The 20,029-nt window shown below is 41.3% G+C and overlaps 1 protein-coding gene across 2 annotated transcripts in view; it reads left to right on the top strand.

Annotated features, from left to right (window-relative positions):
- CS (citrate synthase) overlaps positions 1 to 17,492 on the top strand; it is a 28,177-nt gene extending 10,685 nt beyond the window's left edge. For both annotated transcript variants that reach the window (XM_073663751.1, XM_073663752.1), the window contains exons 2-11: positions 3,116 to 3,163; positions 3,297 to 3,404; positions 5,974 to 6,039; positions 6,115 to 6,246; positions 6,386 to 6,574; positions 11,036 to 11,235; positions 14,527 to 14,656; positions 14,734 to 14,835; positions 14,921 to 15,130; positions 15,680 to 17,492. In XM_073663751.1, the coding sequence (XP_073519852.1) occupies positions 3,116 to 3,163; positions 3,297 to 3,404; positions 5,974 to 6,039; positions 6,115 to 6,246; positions 6,386 to 6,574; positions 11,036 to 11,235; positions 14,527 to 14,656; positions 14,734 to 14,835; positions 14,921 to 15,130; positions 15,680 to 15,850 (1,356 nt within the window). In that variant the 3' untranslated portion in view covers positions 15,851 to 17,492. The remainder of the gene's footprint in view (positions 1 to 3,115; positions 3,164 to 3,296; positions 3,405 to 5,973; positions 6,040 to 6,114; positions 6,247 to 6,385; positions 6,575 to 11,035; positions 11,236 to 14,526; positions 14,657 to 14,733; positions 14,836 to 14,920; positions 15,131 to 15,679) is intronic.
- Positions 17,493 to 20,029: the final 2,537 nt, after the last annotated feature.

The following is a 20,029-nucleotide window of genomic DNA, read 5'->3' as shown; positions in this document are numbered from 1 at the left end:
ATGCTAGAAACCCAGCAAATTATTTTCTCTATGAAATTGCTCATCTATGTGATGTTGTTTAGTACACAGCCATATTACTGCTGTGCATAGGGCCCACAGTGGAGGAGGCTGTGTAATGTGCTCCGTGCTGAGGTCCTCTCCTGGTTACAGGCTCGGGCTGTGCTGATTTCTGACACCACGTGCTATGTCTGCAGAGATGTTATACATCTCATACTAATCCTGGAATCTCAGAAAGAGGCCATGTCACTGATAGAAGGACCGGTACATCCACCTACTCCCAGCAGTGCCCATGGTCTCTGTGCTTTTTATTTATACATGTGGTTGGTTCTCTACTAGTGGTATCTATGTATGCAATAACTGTAAAAAATGTCCCAGTGTTATGCTTGATATGTGACCTGACAAGTGTCTGGATATGTGGCAGCTTTGGGTGTGTGATCAGATAAAGCTGCGGTCCCATGCTGGCTATTGCGGATAAAACCAGATTGGCTTTTACTAAGCCAGTTTTTTTTCTCTAATGAAAGCATGTGGTATTTCAGGTACCTTTTTCTTCCTCTCAGTATCCAGTCCGCGTTCTGTGCTGAGTGTTAGGCTTAATCAGTCTCATTTAGGCTTATTCTAAAGGTGTACTCACATAGGCCGGTTGTGTGCACGTGGTCAAAATCCCATGTATCTTACTGTTGGCATTTCCAGCGGCATCTAGAGACTTGTGTAAATTTTAAATGGTTCTATAAATGCATTAACTATATATGGACTGATTTAGATCTGATTTACAGGAGATGCCGTGAGATGCTGGCTAATACAACGTATGTGCTTACTGACATAATAGTGTGTTAGTTTGGGGAAAAAGGCCCAATTACTGCAATGTGCTGTTTGTTACGTTGCTGAAAAGGGGCTGTCCCTACACAGACTTTTCTTTCACAGGTTGTTTCGCCTATTAAAACAACAAACAAGTATTTCTTACTTTTCCTGGGTCCAGCGCTGATTCTCCACCACTGCCTAGGTTTCAATGACAGAGCTGCAGTCAATCAAAGAGCCCAGCAGCCTTGCCTGTGTAAACAGCTTGAGCCACTGAATTCACTGATTGGCTGCAGTGCAGTCAACGTGACATCCGTGATGGAGAATCAGCGCTAGACCGGGGAGTTTTAAGAAATACCATACGCTTTTTTTTCTCCTACTGCAGCCTATTTTTTTTTTTTACCCTCCCCATGTGCAATGGCAGCGCTCCACCGCTGCTTGTTTATCTGCAGTATTCGTGTCACTACGACAGCACTGCCGACAGTCAGTGAGCTCCGTGGATTATGCCGTATACCGAGGCAGGGCGACTGAGTTCATTGACTGCAGACTAGCAGAGATCTGAGCAACGGCGGAGACACTGCGCTGGAACTGGGGAAGGTAAGAAATACTTGTGTGTTTTTTGTTTTGTTTTTTAATATAGGTAAAACCGCCTATGACAGTTTTCTGAAAAGGCACAACACACTGGTGTCAGTGCTGTCCTAGAGAAGGTTCTCCTCAAAGGCCTTTTACCACTGTTAGAAATGATGGCTTGTTACTCAGCCACTTAAAAAGGTTTTCCCATGAGCAAAAGTTCATTTTAATCTATAGACTTTTGGAATAACAATTTCCACAATCGGATGTGTTTTAAATAAAATGTTCCTGTGCTGAGATAATCTTATAAATGTGCCCCTCCTGTGTCCTGTGTAATGGCTGTGTCTGACCATACAGGAACATGGTCTGATCATACCACAGCTCCTGGGCAGGGGAGGAAGCAAGAGTATACAGTTATTACAGCATGGGATCGCAGCTGATTCTTTCTGTGAGGCAAAACATTTCCCTGTCTGTTCTTAATGTTTTAAATCAAAGAAAGGAATCAATCATTTGTGATCCCGTGCTGTAATGTCTGTATACTTTTTTTTTTTTTTTCTTTTCTCCCCTCCTTGCAAGGAGCTGTGGTATGATCCGACCATGTCCCATACACTGTCAGACACAGCTATTACACTGGGGCACACTTATAAGATTATCTCAGCACAGGAACATATAATTTAAACACATTCAATTGTGGAACTTATTACTATTTCAAGATCTATTGATTATGAACGTTTGCTTGTGGGAAAACCCCTTTAATGCCTTTCAGATGTTCACTGCAGGGAGCCACAGAAAAACCTTCCTAAAGGCTCATTTATTTATTTTTTTTTATATGCAGTTTTGGCCTGTGCCATTTCGCCATCAATGGGAGATCCATTTTTCTAGTATGCAAAACAAAAAATCAAGCTTCTCCTATCCATTGGGCCTCATTCAGACGTTTGTGAATCACGTATGTGCTTTATGTGTATTTTTCCATGTGTGAAAATCCCTAATGAAACTGATAATAAAAACTGACACACTAAGCAAAATCACTGACACTTGGAGCGTTTTTTGCAAATGTGAAAAATCACTGTCATGTGAATGAGGCCGTAATCCATTTTTTTTCACAAGCTCCTTGATCGGAGGAGTGTGATCCTTGACTATTGCATACACTCGGTCCACAAAGAAACATGCACATGTGAACAGACCCATAGACTAATAATCTGGACATGTTGTGCTATCATGACCTTCAGTTAGACTGTTAATGTACTTCACATACTCTGGGTCGTTGGACACATTGACGCTGACAGCAGATTGGCGTACTTTCTCTAAAAGTCCTTTTTAGTTGGCTTCCTGGATGTTCTGCACCCTCCCCCAGCCTCCAGGTCCAGCATATGTATGTAGCGAGTTTAACAAGTTGTCTTCTGGTTTCATATGTGGTGCTGGGTGAAACCTACAGGTGTCTTTCCCTGGTTACCTGTGTTGCCTTCAGCTCAGGTTTACTTCTATGCACCCCAAAGCAGATGGGAGGTGGCTTTTTAGGTCCATATTGTGTGGATGAAATTAGAGACTGGGAAATGCTGCAGTTGAGCTGCAGGTATTTCTAATGCCTCAGAGAATAGTTACGTATTTGTGTATGGAGACCATTCCCATCCCTTGGGTTTCCTAGACTGCTTTTTATAATCACATTGGCAGGCAACAGCATGTTATTTTCATTCTCTGCTGTCCAAACAGCTGAATAATGGGCACAATCTCTTCTTTCTTCTCCAAACAGAACTCCCCTTGTGTTTTGGTTGCTGCTCGCCATGCCAGCTCTTCCACGGTAAGCCCTAGGTCTTTTGTTTCCTTGTTGGGTTGATCTTGGGCACATTATTAATGTGATTGGTAACTCTCACTTGGCACCGGCCAGGATTTCCTGCTTAGTTTCTTTTAACTTTTCTTTTGTTTCCATAAAGAACCTTAAAGATGTCCTGTCAGACCTCATCCCAAAAGAGCAAGCAAGAATCAAGAACTTTAAGCAACAACATGGGAAGACCGTCATTGGCCAAATCACCGTTGACATGGTAAGCCAGAAAAGTATCTGCACCGATTTTAATTTGGGCTAATGGCTACCTTTTAGTTCTATATATGCAAACCCACTGGGGGCAGATTTGTTAATTTATTTTTTTGTGATAACCTCCTTGGTGCTTAACTTTAGAGGGAACCTGTCATCAGGTTTTCCCTTTATAACCTGTTGCCACCACATTATATGCATCTTAATGCACATCCCTTCATCCTCTTTATATTGTAACAGTACTGCAGCATACCTTTTCAAAGGGTATTAAGATAATATATATAATGCAGATGAAGTGGTGCAAAATAGGAAAAAATGTTTTTTTTTGTTTTTTTTTTTTAATAAAATGGTGCGCCTTATAATCTGTTTTACCTGGGGGGGCAGCGGTGGTGGAGCGGGGGGTTACAGGAGCCAGGGTCACAGATTCAGAAGGTTGGCTTGCAGCAGGAGTCGCTCGAAGCTGCAGGTCCCATCCTCAGAAGAAGGGTTGCTGATTCAGGATGACCTGAGCGGTGGTGGTGGTGGTGGCAGCAGCGACGGGAGTGGGGCGATGATGCGGCCCTGTCCTCAGAAGAAGTCAGCGGTGAGTGGAGGTTCCTTATCCTGTACATAGACCTGCGGTGGGCTTAGAAAAAAATGGCCGCAGGAGCATGCAAAGATCGAGATCTCCTATCCCAAGATCTCAATCTGCGCATGCTCCTGCGGCCATTTTGCCGAAGCCCACCGCAGGGCTATGTACGGGATAGGGAACCTCCGCTCACCGCCGACTTCTTCTGAGACCAGGGCCACAGCATCGCGCCGCCACCACCGCTCAGGTCATCCTGAATCAGCAACCCTTCTTCTGACGATGGGGACCCGACTCCTGCCGCAGCCGCTGCCAAACTCTTGTATCTGTGACGCCGCCCCCCAGGTAAAATACCGTACCTTCGCAATATAAGACGCACCCCCTTTTTCCTCCCAAATTTGGTGTGGGGGGGGGGGAGGGCGGGAGTGCATCTTATAAACCGAAAAATACGGTATATCTTGACACATATTTGAGACAGAAGGCTGACATCTTCACAGTAAAGGCATACATTGGGGATATGCTGCACATATGGTCACATGTTATAGAGCAAGGGGAGGGGAACTAAGTAGATTGATATAGTTTTGTGAGAAAAGATTAATTTTATCCTTTGCTGTTCTTGGGATTTTCAGTTTCGTGGACGGTCCAATCAGTGACTGACTGCTATCTTTTGTATAAGTGTACATGCAGAGACAGCTGTCAGTCACTGATAGAACCGCCCACTGGACCGGAAATCCCAGGAACAGCAAAAGATAAAATTATGGAAACACAAGTTATAAACTGAATCTATTCTCACAAAACTATATAATAATTTTCCCCCTGCTCTAAAACATGCTGCCTGCAGATTGAATGAATTGCATTTTCATGATAGGTTTGCTTTAACCCTTTTTCCTCCTTGGAATTTTTTTTTTTTTTTTTATATAGCCACTTTTTATTTTGCACTGATCTAGACATATGAGGACTTGTTTTTTTTGCAGAACAAGATGTAGTTTTGATTGATACCATTCATTAAGTAAGAAAAAATGGCAAAAAAATCCAATTGTGAAATGGTGGGGATGACGACACAATTCTGCCATTGTTTTTTTGATTTATTTTTATGACATTAATTGTGCAGTAAAAATGACCTGACATGATTCTCCAGGTCAGTACTTTTATGGAGATTCCAAACATGAATAGTTTCTTTACTATTTTAATGACATCCAAAACTTGGGCAGCACGGTGACTCAGTGGTTAGCGCTACAGCCTTGGGGTCCTGGGTTCAAAGCCCACCAAGGACAACATCTGCAATGAGTTTGTATGTTCTCCCCATGTTTGTGTGGGTTTCCTCCATGTTCTCCAGTTTCCTTCCACACTCCAAAGACATACTGATAGGGAATTTAGATTTGGAGTCCCAATGGGGACAGTGCCGATAATGTCTGTAAATTGTCTGAATTGTAATGCATTGTGGAATATGTTAGCTCTATATAAATAGAAGAGGAAACTTCAGAATTTTGTACAAAAATATTAAAACATTTTTTTTTTTCTACATTTAACTTTTTGTTGGTCTTGAAGCTGCGATCGTACGATATACAGCTGTATACAGTAAAAATGACAGTCTCCTATGATGCCCAACCACAGGCTGGACGCCACAGAAAAAATCAAATGACAGACACGAGGGCATTTAGCCGGCCCCATCTGTCATAGCAACCTATCGGCAATCATGGTTCAAGGGGAGCTGATGGGCAACCGAACTATTGTCCTGGCAGGATTGTGGAGCTTAAATACCACTGTCAGTGATGGACAGAGCCCTTTAAGAGGTTTGCAGCAATCATTGGGTGCCGATTGCTGCTGTTAAAGGCAAGTGCTAGCTTCTTACTCTAGCCAGCATCTGCCCTGTGTGCAGCGGGTTTTCTTTCTGTACCAGCTTCAAAGTCCATGGAGCGTTAAGGGGTTAATTAAATAGTAAAAAGACTCTTAGAATAAACTTATGCAATGAAAAAACCTGTCCACTTGTTTTCTTTCTGTATCTGTTCTTTAGGTATATGGAGGCATGAGAGGCATGAAAGGATTAGTGTATGAAACATCTGTGCTCGATGCTGATGAGGTAAGATCTACAGACAAAGCGAGTTACACCATTGTGCTTCATTCCTATAACTCAGAACGCCATATTTGTTTCTAGGGCATCCGCTTCCGTGGTTACAGCATCCCTGAATGCCAGAAGCTGCTGCCCAAGGCACCAGGAGGTGCGGAGCCCCTACCTGAGGGACTTTTCTGGCTCCTGGTCACCGGGGAGGTGCCCTCACAAGAACAGGTAAGCTTCTTGTAAAAACCTTCCTGCAATCTGCTGATCGAGCCATTAATGCGAGCTTTATTTATGTCACAATACTAGTGCTTCAGCCCATACATGCTTTACTGTGATTTGTCACTGCTGCGGATTTTCTGATTAACAGGTTAATTGGCTCTCTAAAGAGTGGGCAAAGAGAGCTGCTCTCCCCTCACACGTCGTAACCATGTTGGACAACTTTCCCACCAATCTGCATCCCATGTCCCAGTTCAGCGCTGCAATCACCGCCCTAAATAGTGAGAGCAACTTTGCTCGGGCTTATGCTGAAGGCGTTAACAAGGCCAAGTACTGGGAGGTAAGAATCCGGCCAGCCATGGCTCAGAATGCCGTGCACACAGACCCTAGTGTTCCCGATACTCACTCTTATGCTATACACATACTGCATTTTATAATTTTAATATACATTATTTTTTTTGTAATTTCCATGGGAATTGTCGGCCATTCATAGAGTATAATTATGTTTTCAAACAATGATATTTTGTAGCTTTATTGGACTATTCAAAATTCTAAGTTTGGAACCAATATAATTAAAATTGTGTTGAAAGCATGTCGTATCTCGAACATCCTTTAGGGGGCAGCCTGTTTCAAAATGAATCTTATGCTCTTCACACCATTTTTGCTAACCTTTCCCACATATAAACCATTAGCCATGGGGGAAAATTTTACTACAGCCCTTAGCATTCTTTTATAAGAATAAAAAAATATAAGTTTAGATTAGAGGTGTATACTTGTGGCCAAAAGTTTTAAGATTGAAACAAATGTTGGTTTTCACAAAGTTTGGTGCTTCTGTGTTTGTACAGTTTTAATCAGATGTTTCTATGGTTTTTGAAGTACATTTATAAGCATTTCATAAGTATTTAAACTTCTATTGAGAAATGAGGTTTATGTAAAGACTGAATATTTACAGGGCTGACCCTTATTTTTTAAGAATTCTGCAGCTTCTCCTGGCAGCTGGATATCTGCTTCTGGGCCAAATCCTGACCGATGGCAACTCATTCTTATCTAATTGCTTAGAGTTTTCACAATTTGTCTATTTTTGACCATCTGCTTTTTGAGGATTAGCCACATGTTCTCAATGGGATTGAGATCTGGGGAGTTTCCTGGCCATGGGTGCAACATTTCAATTGTGAGTGAGCCCCCTGTCTCTGATGAAAAACAGCTCCACGGATGACTGGTCCCAGGAGGCATACTGTTAGTATGATACAGTACTCATGGTAGAGCTCCCCTTTTTTTCTCCAGATATTCTTCCAGATGTCCCAAACAATCTGAGGGGGGGCTTCATCAGAGAAAATAAGTTTAGTCCCTGTATGGGAGAGTTGGGCAAGATGGTTGCTGACTAAACAATCGGCTGAATAATTGTTTTCTGACTGCTATATAATTTGAGAAACTTTGCCTGCAAATAATTATTGCCAATACAGTCCTAGATCACACTAATGTGCCAAAATCCTGCCATTACCGGGTGTCGTCCCTGTACCAGTTTTGTACATAAATGACATCTAGCACATTCACCAACATTTGTCTCTTTATACTGTCGGTGGTAATAACCAGGATCCATTCACAACCCACCATATCTGGTAATGTTCAGGCTGAACCGAGCAGGCCATTAGATGTGGGAAGGTCCATGTGACGGTATTGTGGCTATATTCTTTCATCTGTCTTATTCCCACAGTTCCAGTCTGAGCACTGGGCTCATGCCACTGATTCTATGATGTATGTTTGGGTAATGAGATTTGCCACCATGTTAGGAATTGCTGCTGTAATTCTAATGAGAAAGCACAGCCACAATAATATTGTGAGACCCTTCTTAGAGATTTATCTTCAACACCCCACACTGTAGACCATGCCTCTTAGAGGAAATGTTTTTATTAATTCCACACATATGCACTAGTGTACCAACATAAAATCATTTAAAAACAACACAAAAACACAATGTGAAAAAGTTATCCCCTTTAAAATGAGGCATGGTTATCCTATCACAATTTACAAGATTATAGTATCGAAAAGCCCCCATATAGAATAGTTTAAATGTAGAGGTTTGTATATAGTCATAATGAATCGGTCTATAAAACTAAATTTACATTAAAAATAAGTAAATATATGTATCATGTGCTCATAAAGCTACTGAACATATTGTATGCATAAAAAACTTACCATAATGGCATTCACTTAGTTTCTAGAGTAATAAAGTATCCATGCAAACCCCCAATGTTAGTCCACAACGTGGACCTGTGGGGGGCAGAGGGAATCAGACCCTACGTGTTACACCACATCCATGTGGCTTCCTCAGGGGTAAAGTATTATTGGGGTAAAGTTATTTGTGATGACTAGTGTCTGATACACACCACCTTTTATTCTTCTATATACTGCTTTTTTGGTGTAAGCCACAGCATCTGTTAACTGTTTGTAGTGCCAGTTTACCATAGTTTCTTAAGGGGAATATCTGGGACTTTAAAAAAGAATGCATGTAGTTGCTAACAGAGGCAAGTACCCATCTGTTGTACCCGGTGCCTGTCATTGACCGCTCCTGCCAGAGAGCAGCAGTTTCTCTTCCTGTTTTTTTGCATCACCTCTGCTTCATGGTAATGTAGGACTATGGTTTCTTTTCATATTTGTCCCCTCAGATATAACACTTTACGTTTTTACTCCACAAGGTCACATGTGTGTCCTTGAATCACCTTCTACAACGCTGTAGTCATGTTTATGAAGGAGGTGCTCTAAGTTTCCATGAGTGTCTCCTCTCCACCCATCTATGTCCTTGGCTTTGTGACAGATCTGTCATACATTTACACAGAGCTGTGGGGTTGTGGGGACAGTAGCACGCTGCTGGAATAGGTGGAGATCCCTGTGCTCAGCTTGCTTTGGCTTACCGTTCTATAAATGCAGAGCTGAGTTGGCAGAGAAAACCCTTTGTTAAGGTGAGCCAGCTCTGGAGCTCATGTGACTTCTCAATGTCATCCAGCCCTTGGAGTCTGGGGTAGAGTCCCTCCCATCAGCTTGTATGTGCACGCTCCATACGGGGAATGCAGAGTATTTAATGTATGCTCTGGGCATGAGGGCTGACGTACTTTGTGCTGAACTCCTTGACGCTGTTCTATAAAGGACACATGGAAATTTCTCTGGACATCTAGGATAAATATGCTGCATGTGTTCACAAGAAAAGACAGCTTCTTCTACAGCCAGTGCCACCTCTGCTTGTGTAAATTGTTTCTATTTCATAGGCCACAATTGGTTAATTTTTAATGTAATGACTGCTGCAATCTGAACACAAACCCAATTCTAAGGCTAAATGCACACGTTGCAGATTTCCTGCAGCACAACTGCTCGGTTTCCGCAGCAGAATCAACATGTCACCATTCATTGCAAAAGGAGACATCCACAATTCATTTTGCAGAAAAAACGCTAACATGGGCTCACACATCAATAGCAGTTGTTGATTTTTCATGCTTCTATTTTAATTGTTACTTACAATATGCAGGAGAGAAATTCCCATCCAGTAGCAGGATTGTTTATTACAGACCAGCTGCAGTGCCAATGCTCTTCTCACAGAACAAGATTGAAATTTTATATATATTTTTTGCAGTTGAGATTCACACTAGAGAAGTGGAAGGGGAGATGAACTTGTTCCGAAGGCCTCACTCACAGCTTCAGTTTTCTCCTACGTAAAAATCTAATTCACTGTTTATCAGTGTGTTTGATCCGATTTTTCATTATTTATTTGGTCAGTGTCAGTTTTTACCATCAGTGATTTTCACATATGAAAAAATAAATTGCAAGTCATATCCAATGTTAATCGCAGACAGCACGTGGACTGTACACTTGTGCTATCCGTGTGCAGTCTGTGATTAGAATGGGTCATTTTTATCTGACTCTGATCAATTACAAGCATGTCTTCTTGGTCTGCAGAAAAGCATGGTCATGTGAACACTATAATGGGTTCATGTTCTATCTGTGATGAATACGACACATACGTGATTCACGGATGTCTGAGGCCTTAGTTGGTGTCAGTTTTGCATCATAATTGAACTTGGAATATGCCGGTTATAGCGCACAGTGCCTAAGATGGGGTAAAAGTATTGAAAATGTATTTGAACATTGGATTTATGTGCTGCTATATCAGTTGCCCATTTGACCTTCATGTAGATGCCCTGGTGATATGTAGCCGACCTCCATATAATGTAGATATTTGCATTCCACAATAGTACTTCTAGGAGTGACCTTCACGATGATAACTGATGTTTTATCATTTACATTTGCATCTTTTGTCATGTCATTGGTTATGTGAACAGTATTAGACCATACAACACACCTATCAGCTAACGCTTGTGCTGCCTGAACCGGGAATTGGGCATGCAAACTACAACATTCATAATCCCATTTTCCCATATAGAAATTTAATATTTCGTACAAAAGCCCTTGTTGGTGATGGCATCTTTAAGACGCCTCTTGTATGGAGAAACTAGTCACATGCATTGCTCAGGTGTGATTTTTGGCCCATTCTTCCACACAAACACTCTTCAAGGTCCCGTGGGCTTCTTCTATGAACTCTGAGCTTTAGTTCCTTGCATAAATTTTCTCTTGGATTCAGGTCAGGTGATTGGCTGGGCCAGTCTAGCAGTTTTATTTTCTTTCTCTGAAACAAATTGACAATTTCCTTGGCTGTGTGTTTGGGAACATTGGTTACGTGTTCAATACTTATTTCGCTTGCTGTATGTCATTTTTTGTATTGTAATACTTTAAACATTTTTTTTCTTTAAAGTTGATCTATGAAGACTCAATGGATCTGATTGCAAAACTCCCATGCATTGCAGCCAAAATCTACCGTAATCTTTACCGTGAGGGAAGTAGTATTGGAGCCATAGATTCCAACCTGGACTGGTCCTACAATTTCACCAATATGCTGGGCTACACAGATGCAGAGTTCACAGAGCTCATGAGACTTTATCTCACCATCCACAGGTACTTGGGATTTCTACAGATATAGCAGAGCTGGCCAATGCACCAGTGCAGTTTTCATTTGGCTTAACTTCTTAGCAAACTACAGTGTATATTTTCGTCAAAGGTTGACATGGAATGTATGCTGCAGACTAGTGAGCCAACAACTAAAGTATAGCCAGCAACTTGTATTTAAAAATATAAATAACAAAAAAAAAATACATTTGCTATCACTACGTTTGTAAGTCCGATATATGAAAATATAAAGTAAATTAATCTGATCGTAAACGGCATAACGAAATAAAATCAAAACGCTAGAATTGCTTTCTTTGTGCCGCCGCATCATTGCAATAAGAGGCGATGAAAGCATCGTATCTACCCCAAAGTGGTATCAATAAAAACACCAGCTCAGGGTGCAAAAAGTAGTTGTTCTGACCTGGAGAATCACATTGCCAGGTCAGTTTTAACATATACTGAACACTTGTTAAGAAAAAAAAAAAAGTGCAGTTCGCAATTTGATTTAAGTGTTTTTTTTATTTACCATTTCACTGCACTTGGAATTTTTTTTCCTGCTCTCCAATGCATCACATGATCAAATGAATGGGATCATTTAAAAGTACAACTTGTCCCACTAAAAACATGCTCTCATACTATATTGACGGAAAAACAAAGTTAATTGTAAAGTGCTGCGGAATATGTTGGTGCTATATCTTCATAAATGAGTATTGTGAAAAAGTGCTTGTAAATGCAAGTAATTTTGCAGTTTACTGCTTATTAAAATTTTCAGCCGTTTGGAGGTACTAACACTTTTTTTTGTTTGTTTACAGTTCGTTGCCTTGGAGAGCAACCACTGCCGCTAGGCAGCAGAACATGCACATTGCTTATAAGCTCTTTTCTATTGAGCTTGTAAGCACCACTTTGAAGCTTGCCAGGATCAGGGGAGCACGCAGTTACCTACTATTCCCGGCTAGCTTCAGTGCAGTGCTTACAAGCTTAGACAGCAGCAGTGGTCAGTCTCCTAGGAGGTGTAAGCAAAAGTGTGTTATAAGCGCTATCCATCTATGAAAATGCAAATAGCCATTTAATGGTCCCATTCAAAGTGGTGATTTTGGCCCATTAACAAGCTAGCTGACCATGTACAAGTCGATCAGTGCTCGTTTACTGTTCTGATAACACAGGCTGACCAGTACTGATGGGAACGGAACGATTGGTATTACGCTCTTTCTGTCCCCACACGGCAATCATGTCTGCAGCACATTGCACTGTGTAAATGATATTGATGCTATTTATGCCAGCATAATAGATCGGATCACCCAGTGAACAAGTGTTTTGCCAGTTTGTCTGGTAATTACCTGCATTTTTACACTGGCCGATAGTTGGCATTAAAAGTTCTTGTGAACGTTCATTTACAGAATTTCGGCCTGTCTAAATACTCCTTAAACTCAATTTTTCCTACTGATCAGAAAGTTTGAGAACTTTCAGAGAAGTGTAAAGCTATGTGCCCACGATGCAGAAATGCTCAGGATTTTTTCCTGAGCGTTTCTGCATCTCCCTGGCAGAAAAAAACGCATGCGGATTGTACATGTGTTTTCCTGCCAGGGACAAGCGGAAGTGAAGCGTTCTTCACATGCATTTCCGCATGCGGGTTGTCAAGCGCTTTCCAAGCGATTTTAGCATCACTTGGAAAGTGCTTGTCATCTTGGTCACACTATATAAATCCATGCAACCGGCATGGATTTATATACTGTGACCAGAGAGAATGTCAAAAAAGAAAAAAACAAATATATACTTACCATCCGATGGCCCGCGCTGTCTTGATTTCCTCCGTCCCGGCTGCCAGCAGCGTTAGTGAAGGACCTGTCGGCGTCGCGTGACCCGTCACATGACTATGACGTCAGCGCAGGTCCTTCATTCCATCGCGAACTGCTGCCAAGCAAAGAGGAGTGCACCGCGGGCCGCCAGAAGGTAAGTATATATTTATTTATTTTTTATTCTTTTTTTTTTTTTACAGTTTTCATTGGTACCCGGGTCCGGAGGAGAGTCTCCTGTCCTCTAGACCCGGGTACCATCCGCACATTAGAGCGCATGGAATGCGCATCTACTTATGTTGTGATGCGTAATCCATGCGGCCTAATGCAAGTCAATGGCGGCGAAAACGCAACACTTCCGCAAAATAATTGGTAGTGCTGAGTTTTTTTCCGCAATGCTAATCCGCAGCGGAAATTTCCGCAGCATGTGCACAGCACATTCGGATCATCATTGGGAAACATGGCAGGCCTTCTACCATGTGTTTTTTTAAGCGTTTCTGCAGCGTTTTTGCCGCTGCGAAAACGCTTAAACGCATCGTGGGCACACAGCCTAAGGCATGTCCAGAATTGACAGATTCTCACTGTCACCAGGCAATGTGGCATCTCCTGATCATTAGTATGTGGGCCACATCACACAAGATCTTAGTTAGAAAACCTCTGCACACACTTGACTTTTAGTTGTATACAGAAAAAAAAATAAAATCAAAAAGCAAACACTGACCACCACCTCCAGACAGAATAATACAAGTGTGACCAGATCCCAGCTTCTATAATTGGTTTCTATACAAGCAAAAGAATACAGCAGCACTCTATAAGTGACAAGATATATGCAAACATTGGATATATGAAATTTAGTATGAATTACTGCTAGATAGAATATACTTATAAAATTGTTACTTGGTGCATAAATTGGCCAATTCATGTGTGCCCACTAGCCACAACAAGACTACCTCTTTCTTGTAGGATCCTAGACCTACTAGTTATCAAACATGTTTTTAAAGGCACATAGGATCCAGTACTATTTAAAAACAGTCCTAGGCTGATGAGGAGTACTCAAAAATCACCATTTCCAATAGTAAGCAAAAAATGAAAGACAGACCAGCACCTCCAAACAAAAGAAAGCAAGTGTGAACAGGGGCAAGCTGCTATGACTACATGACATGCAAACAAGAGAATACAGCAGCTCTCTGTATGCACTAAGATGTATGCAAACATGCTCTCTTCACAACACCCTAAGGCAGATCGTTAGTGCTGGGTCCTGCCTTCCCTTCAGATTTTTGCTTCTAGCCATATTCTATATTGCAGTTTAGATTTTATATGTTCAGTGTTTGCATACACCTTAGTGCTTACAGAGTGCTGCTGTATGCTTTTGTATTTAGCTATGTACTGTGAGAGGCAGTTTTACTTTCTCTTATTCTCCATAAGGTTGGTGACAAATGGGGACTTGACATTTGTGTTTTTTTTTTTCCTATTTTAGATTGACTATTTTTTTTTTTTTTTATTCCAGTGACCATGAAGGAGGAAATGTAAGTGCACACACCAGTCACTTGGTTGGCAGTGCCCTGTCTGATCCTTACCTGTCTTTTTCTGCTGCCATGAATGGACTTGCTGGTCCTCTCCATGGATTGGCCAATCAAGTATGTATATTATCGTACAACTACACTTGGGAAACTGTGTTTTTTGTATAGTTTTTAAAAAAAAATTTTACTTACAGGAGGTACTAGGTTGGTTAACAAGTCTCCAGAAGGATTTGGGTGGTGAAGTGTCAGATGAGCAGCTCAGAGACTACATCTGGAACACCCTGAATTCTGGCAGGGTATGTATTGACTGTCTTAATGTATAAATTATTAAATGTCCAGTTTTCATCTAGTTACTCATCTAATTAATATCTTCTATGATAGGTGGTACCTGGCTATGGTCACGCAGTCCTCAGAAAAACTGATCCTCGCTACACATGTCAGAGAGAATTTGCTCTAAAACATCTTCCCAGTGATCCTATGTTTAAGCTGGTGGCTCAGCTTTATAAGATTGTACCGAATGTGTTACTGGAGCAGGGAAAAGCCAAGAACCCCTGGCCCAATGTAGACGCTCACAGCGGTGTCCTCCTACAGGTAAGAACAGGACACACCTAAAACGATTACTCTCCTGTGCCACATTTGTTGCAGTCTCCATCTTTGTTCTGTATGCAGCAAGTAAATATATAGAAAGAAATGGTTCTTATGGGTGACCTGTAATGACCTGGTCACGCTTTAGTTCTGCATTTTCTATAGCCAAGGTGGCAGGTCTGTTGCTGTAGATAACCTAGTAGTATTTCTCCTGATAACTGAGTATTGCAATACCCTATAAGACACACAGGATTATTATAGTGGTAGCGCAGTGCATGTTTGAAATGGCTTTAAGTCATAGATCAAGAGATATTAATGCCTGAGGGTAGTGTCGGTGCACAGATAGCCCATGGTCTGGGTCCGCAATGGCTGTCAGATTATAGGGGAATGTGTATAATGTGATTACTTATTGCTAATGGCCACATGGTTGTGCCAAGACTGAGCGGCCACTAACAAAAGTAACCAATCTTCATCTGTTTAACCTCTGCTGCAACAGTCTCTACCCTGACACGATTAATTATAAGATTTTGTCTTTTGTCATTTTTTTCTCTCCAGTATTATGGTATGAAGGAGATGAATTACTATACAGTCCTCTTTGGTGTGTCAAGAGCATTGGGCGTCCTGTCTCAGCTTATCTGGAGCCGTGCACTTGGGTTCCCTCTGGAGAGACCTAAATCCATGAGCACAGAAGGCCTCATGCAGCTAGTCGGAACAAAATCTGGTTAAAAATAAAAAATGAAATACGGAAAGCTGCACCCTTTCTGGATGAAAAGCCAAGTTAAAGACAGTACACCTTTCGTTTCAACAGACTGCTTTGCACCCTATTGTCTTCTGAGCGCTGACAAGAAAACACTTCTGATTATTTATGCTGAAAGCCGTTCTTTTCACAACATATTCTGTTCATCTTCCTTCACTGCTGGAGAGATTCAATCTCCACCAGGAAAGGTTTATGTGCTGCCGGTAGGGATCAGACATGATTCAGTGGTTACCTGTACCCTCCATTTTACTTATTTATAACCCAGCTGTGCAGATGTATAGCCTTCGGGACCTATGCACACAATGCACCTTTGTCTGCTCCACTCATACTGTGAAAAAGCAGTAGCCTTAGCAATTGCTCTAACAGAGGGTCTCCTCTTCACAGAAGTAATCTGATCATCACTCTATAAGTTGGTGTTGTACCTTATATACTTTACACAGGTCACCTCTTAAAATCTTTAAGGCCCTTTCAGATGGGGTTAGGGAAAGCGCACACAAGCTTGACAGTGCTGCTACACTAATGTTCATGGGAGACATATCAGTCCTGGACAGCTCGGACTCCCAGCTTGGCTGCTTGGTCTATGAATGATTAGTTTTTGGAGAACGTTTCCTTCTGAGTTCATCAGAAAACCAAGAACTGTTGCATAGCCATGTTTTCTGCAGGGATGTGCATATTTTTTTCCTGGTTCTGGTCTTTTCTTAAAGTAAGCTTTTAATTTGCTGTTTTTTGTGTAGATTCCTGCCTTCCAAGGTTATCGGTCATGAATGTGGGAATGTTTTTTTTTTTTTTTTCTTTTTTTTTCTTGTGTGCGCGCGAAGAGGTACAACCACTGCAATGGAGATGATTCAGGTCTTCTACAGTTCTGTCAAAGGCTGGATTTAGTCATTGCTTCCTTAGCAGATTCCCAGCAATGTAGTTTTAGATTGCATAAGCTGCTACTGACTTATTTTTTTTCTTCTATGCTGCATCCTCACCAGTTTGTTTGTTTTTTTATATATTTTTGTTAGAAATGCTAGTAAACCTCATTCAGACATCCATGAAGCACAGTCCGAGTACAGACCACAATGCACAGACTTGACTGGTCTCCCAACCTGGAATTAACAGCTTCATATTTGCCTATGTGGCTGGCAAATTCAGGTCAGGAAACCCGCATCAAGTATATGCATCATGGTCCGCGCGCAGACCATGTTGTATGGTCGTCTCAATGAGGCTTTACTATGTCAATAAGAAAGTAGCGACCAAGAAGGAAAAAAAAAAACATACAGTGCAGCAGAAAGTTATTTGGCATTATCTAGCATTACTTTAAGCTGCTATCATCTTTTGCAATCAAACTGCAATATCTTCAAACCTGGAAAAACTCGTCTGGTAAAGACATCTTCCTCGGCAGCACTGGACATATCCCATAAGCATCTAGAGAAAAGGAATCAGTAAAACGTAACTATATAATACACTCCTCCACCTCCCTCTACCTGTGTGCTATTCCTGCCCCTCTTGTCCGTGCAGGCAGACCATGCCAGCGAATGCTGTGCAAATTACGGATGGATGTTCAGATTCACAATAGACTTAAGGTTGTTCTGTATAAATGCAAAATAAATGTTTTTATTAACTACATCATATCTGTGTTTGCTTGGCATTTTGAAGCAGTTTCCTTTTTAATTACTTGCATTGTGTTAATTGCACAAAGGCTCAATTCAGATGGACACCTGTAAAATCATCCATTTTTCACCCAGGGAAAAAAAATATATATATATTTCTTGTCTTGCTGTTCAGTTCATCTGCTATACGTTTGTCTGACTTTTTTTTTTTTGCATGTATATGCCATCCCTTTTATAGATTAGCAATTTAAAATTGTAATGGTCCTTAAAAACGGGATGCCATATGGGACAGTTCTCCTTTGGGATCCGTTTCTTTAACACACCCATTGAGTTTAATGGGTAAATCTGAAAGTGATCTGAAAATCAGAATAGACATGAGCTTTTTTTTTTTTTGTAAATTTAAGCTCGCAGACTCTCAGCTTGTCGTTAAAAAAAAAAAAAAAAAAAGTGAATTATCCCATTGACTGCCGCTGGTCTGAATGCTCAGTTTTGCACACAGACATGAAACACACTTGTCTGAAGTAGCCCTAATCTTTGTGGGGTTTTTTTGTAAATCTAATCAAAATAATGTTTCTTGTCTGTGATCTTGAGCCTTGAATAAAACTAATTTTGAGATTTTGGTTCTGAAAAAATGGCACTATAATCAAAAGATGAAACATGACTCAAATAGCTAATTATTTACTTTTCGGTAACTCAAATCTGTGCAGGTTTTGTGCTGCCTGTGGACTCCAAAGCCAGGTTTAGATGGCTGTATCTCACTGTGTATATGGACTGCGATGCCCAGCCTTGGGTGTCCTGACCCAACCATCGCTCTTTTTAGACTTCACCCTTAGTGATCCATAGGGCCTATGGGTAGCTGATAAATGTCTTACATGGACAGCCCCTATAGGGTATGTGCAAACAACTTTTTTTTTTTCCAGACTGGTATGATTCGTAACCATTTTGAAAAAGCGCTGAAAAAAAAAAGCACAAAAGAATATATGCATTTCTATGAATATATGAACAGCAAGTCGTTTTTACAGTCTTCTGAACATCCTTTAACTAACTACTTCAGGTTTCCAAAGACACCAAGAGGTTAAGAGAAGTAACATATGATGTGTTCAGAGCAGAAAACGCCTGAAGACTCTACACTTGACAATACAAATCAATGGGAAGGCTTAAACGCATGGGTGCCTTTTTGAGTGTTTATCTCTAGTGGCAGCTTTATTGAATGTAAAAAAAAAAAAAGTACAGAAGACACCTAAAAACGCTGGGACAACGCTAACAAAAATTGACAGCATTCAAACACTTTGAAAAAGCACTCAGATACCACTAAAAAATACTGAAAGGGGTTGTCCAGTACTTTTAGATTACCCCCAAATGTATCCCCCCAGGGCCCCTAAGGATTTTTGTAAATACCTTATGTTGCAGATACTGCCTGTGAGTGGCGCTATCACTGGCCGTTCACAGTCATTACGTGACGCCCAGCTGCAATCGGCTCTGACATCCTCTGATGTAACGACAAGTGCTGGCAGCAGCTGGGGGTCTTTGTCTTCTGCGTTCCACGGTGGATGCCAGGCTGTGGGCGGGGTTACCCCTCCGCGTCACACCCAGCATCCACCGCTCGCTCAGCCTCTACCCATTCATTGGGAAAGTGCACAGTGGATGCTGGGTGTGACGCAGTTAATAACCCCGCCCACAACTCGGCAGCCACCGCGGGGACCCCAGCGCTGAGTCACGCCTCACTTGTCGTGACGTCAGCACGGGGTCACGTGATGCCTGTGAGCGGCCACCGATAGCCCCACTCACAGGCATTATTAGCAACTGAAGGTATTTACAAAAATCCTTAGGGACCCCGGGGGGATGCATTGGGGGGGACCGGGGTAATCTAAAGTACTGGACAACTGATTTTAAAAAAGACTCTTCCACTTGGAAAACGGACAATTTTGGCCACCTAAAGATATATGCACAAACCCTTAGGTGGATCCTGCAAATATTAATATGGTGAAAGCTGTACAATATCCATGACTATCTAATGGTGGATTTTTTTTCCCATTCTTGTGTCCAAATGCTCATCCCGCAAACTAATTAGATTTATTTTTTTAATTTGAGCAAATGCATTTACTTGTTGGTAGTATTGGCTTGTCGGTTTGAACACCACAAAATACAAAAATTCAATTTTTTCGATAAATGGGACCTGCTCCTGTTTTTTTGACCAAATATATGAATCTAAAATGAAGCAAAAAGTCTTTTGAATATACCATATCTTGCATCAAACCAACTTAATTAATGCTTGTGAGACCGTCACTTTAAATACAGGCATTTATACCTATTAACCCCTTCACTACCTGGTGATTTTTCTTTTCTTTTTTTCTCTTCTTTCAAGAGCCATAACTTTATTTTTCTGCCCATATAGCCATATGGGGGCTTGTTTTTTGTGAGATGAGTTGTGCTAACCTGGAGAATCATTTTGCCATTCTTATGTTTACCACAGAATGAATGCCATAGAAACAAAAGCCAAACTACAATGGTGTGGAAGAGTAGGGGTTTTTTTTCCCACTTGGAATTTCTTTC

Source organism: Phyllobates terribilis, unplaced genomic scaffold (assembly GCF_046119375.1).
Source record: "Phyllobates terribilis strain yellow unplaced genomic scaffold, ASM4611937v1 Scaffold_2__4_contigs__length_985480577, whole genome shotgun sequence".
Classification (NCBI taxonomy): domain Eukaryota; kingdom Metazoa; phylum Chordata; class Amphibia; order Anura; family Dendrobatidae; genus Phyllobates; species Phyllobates terribilis.
The sequence above is the reverse complement of the archived record's forward strand: the minus strand, read 5'-3'. Positions and strand labels throughout refer to the sequence as shown.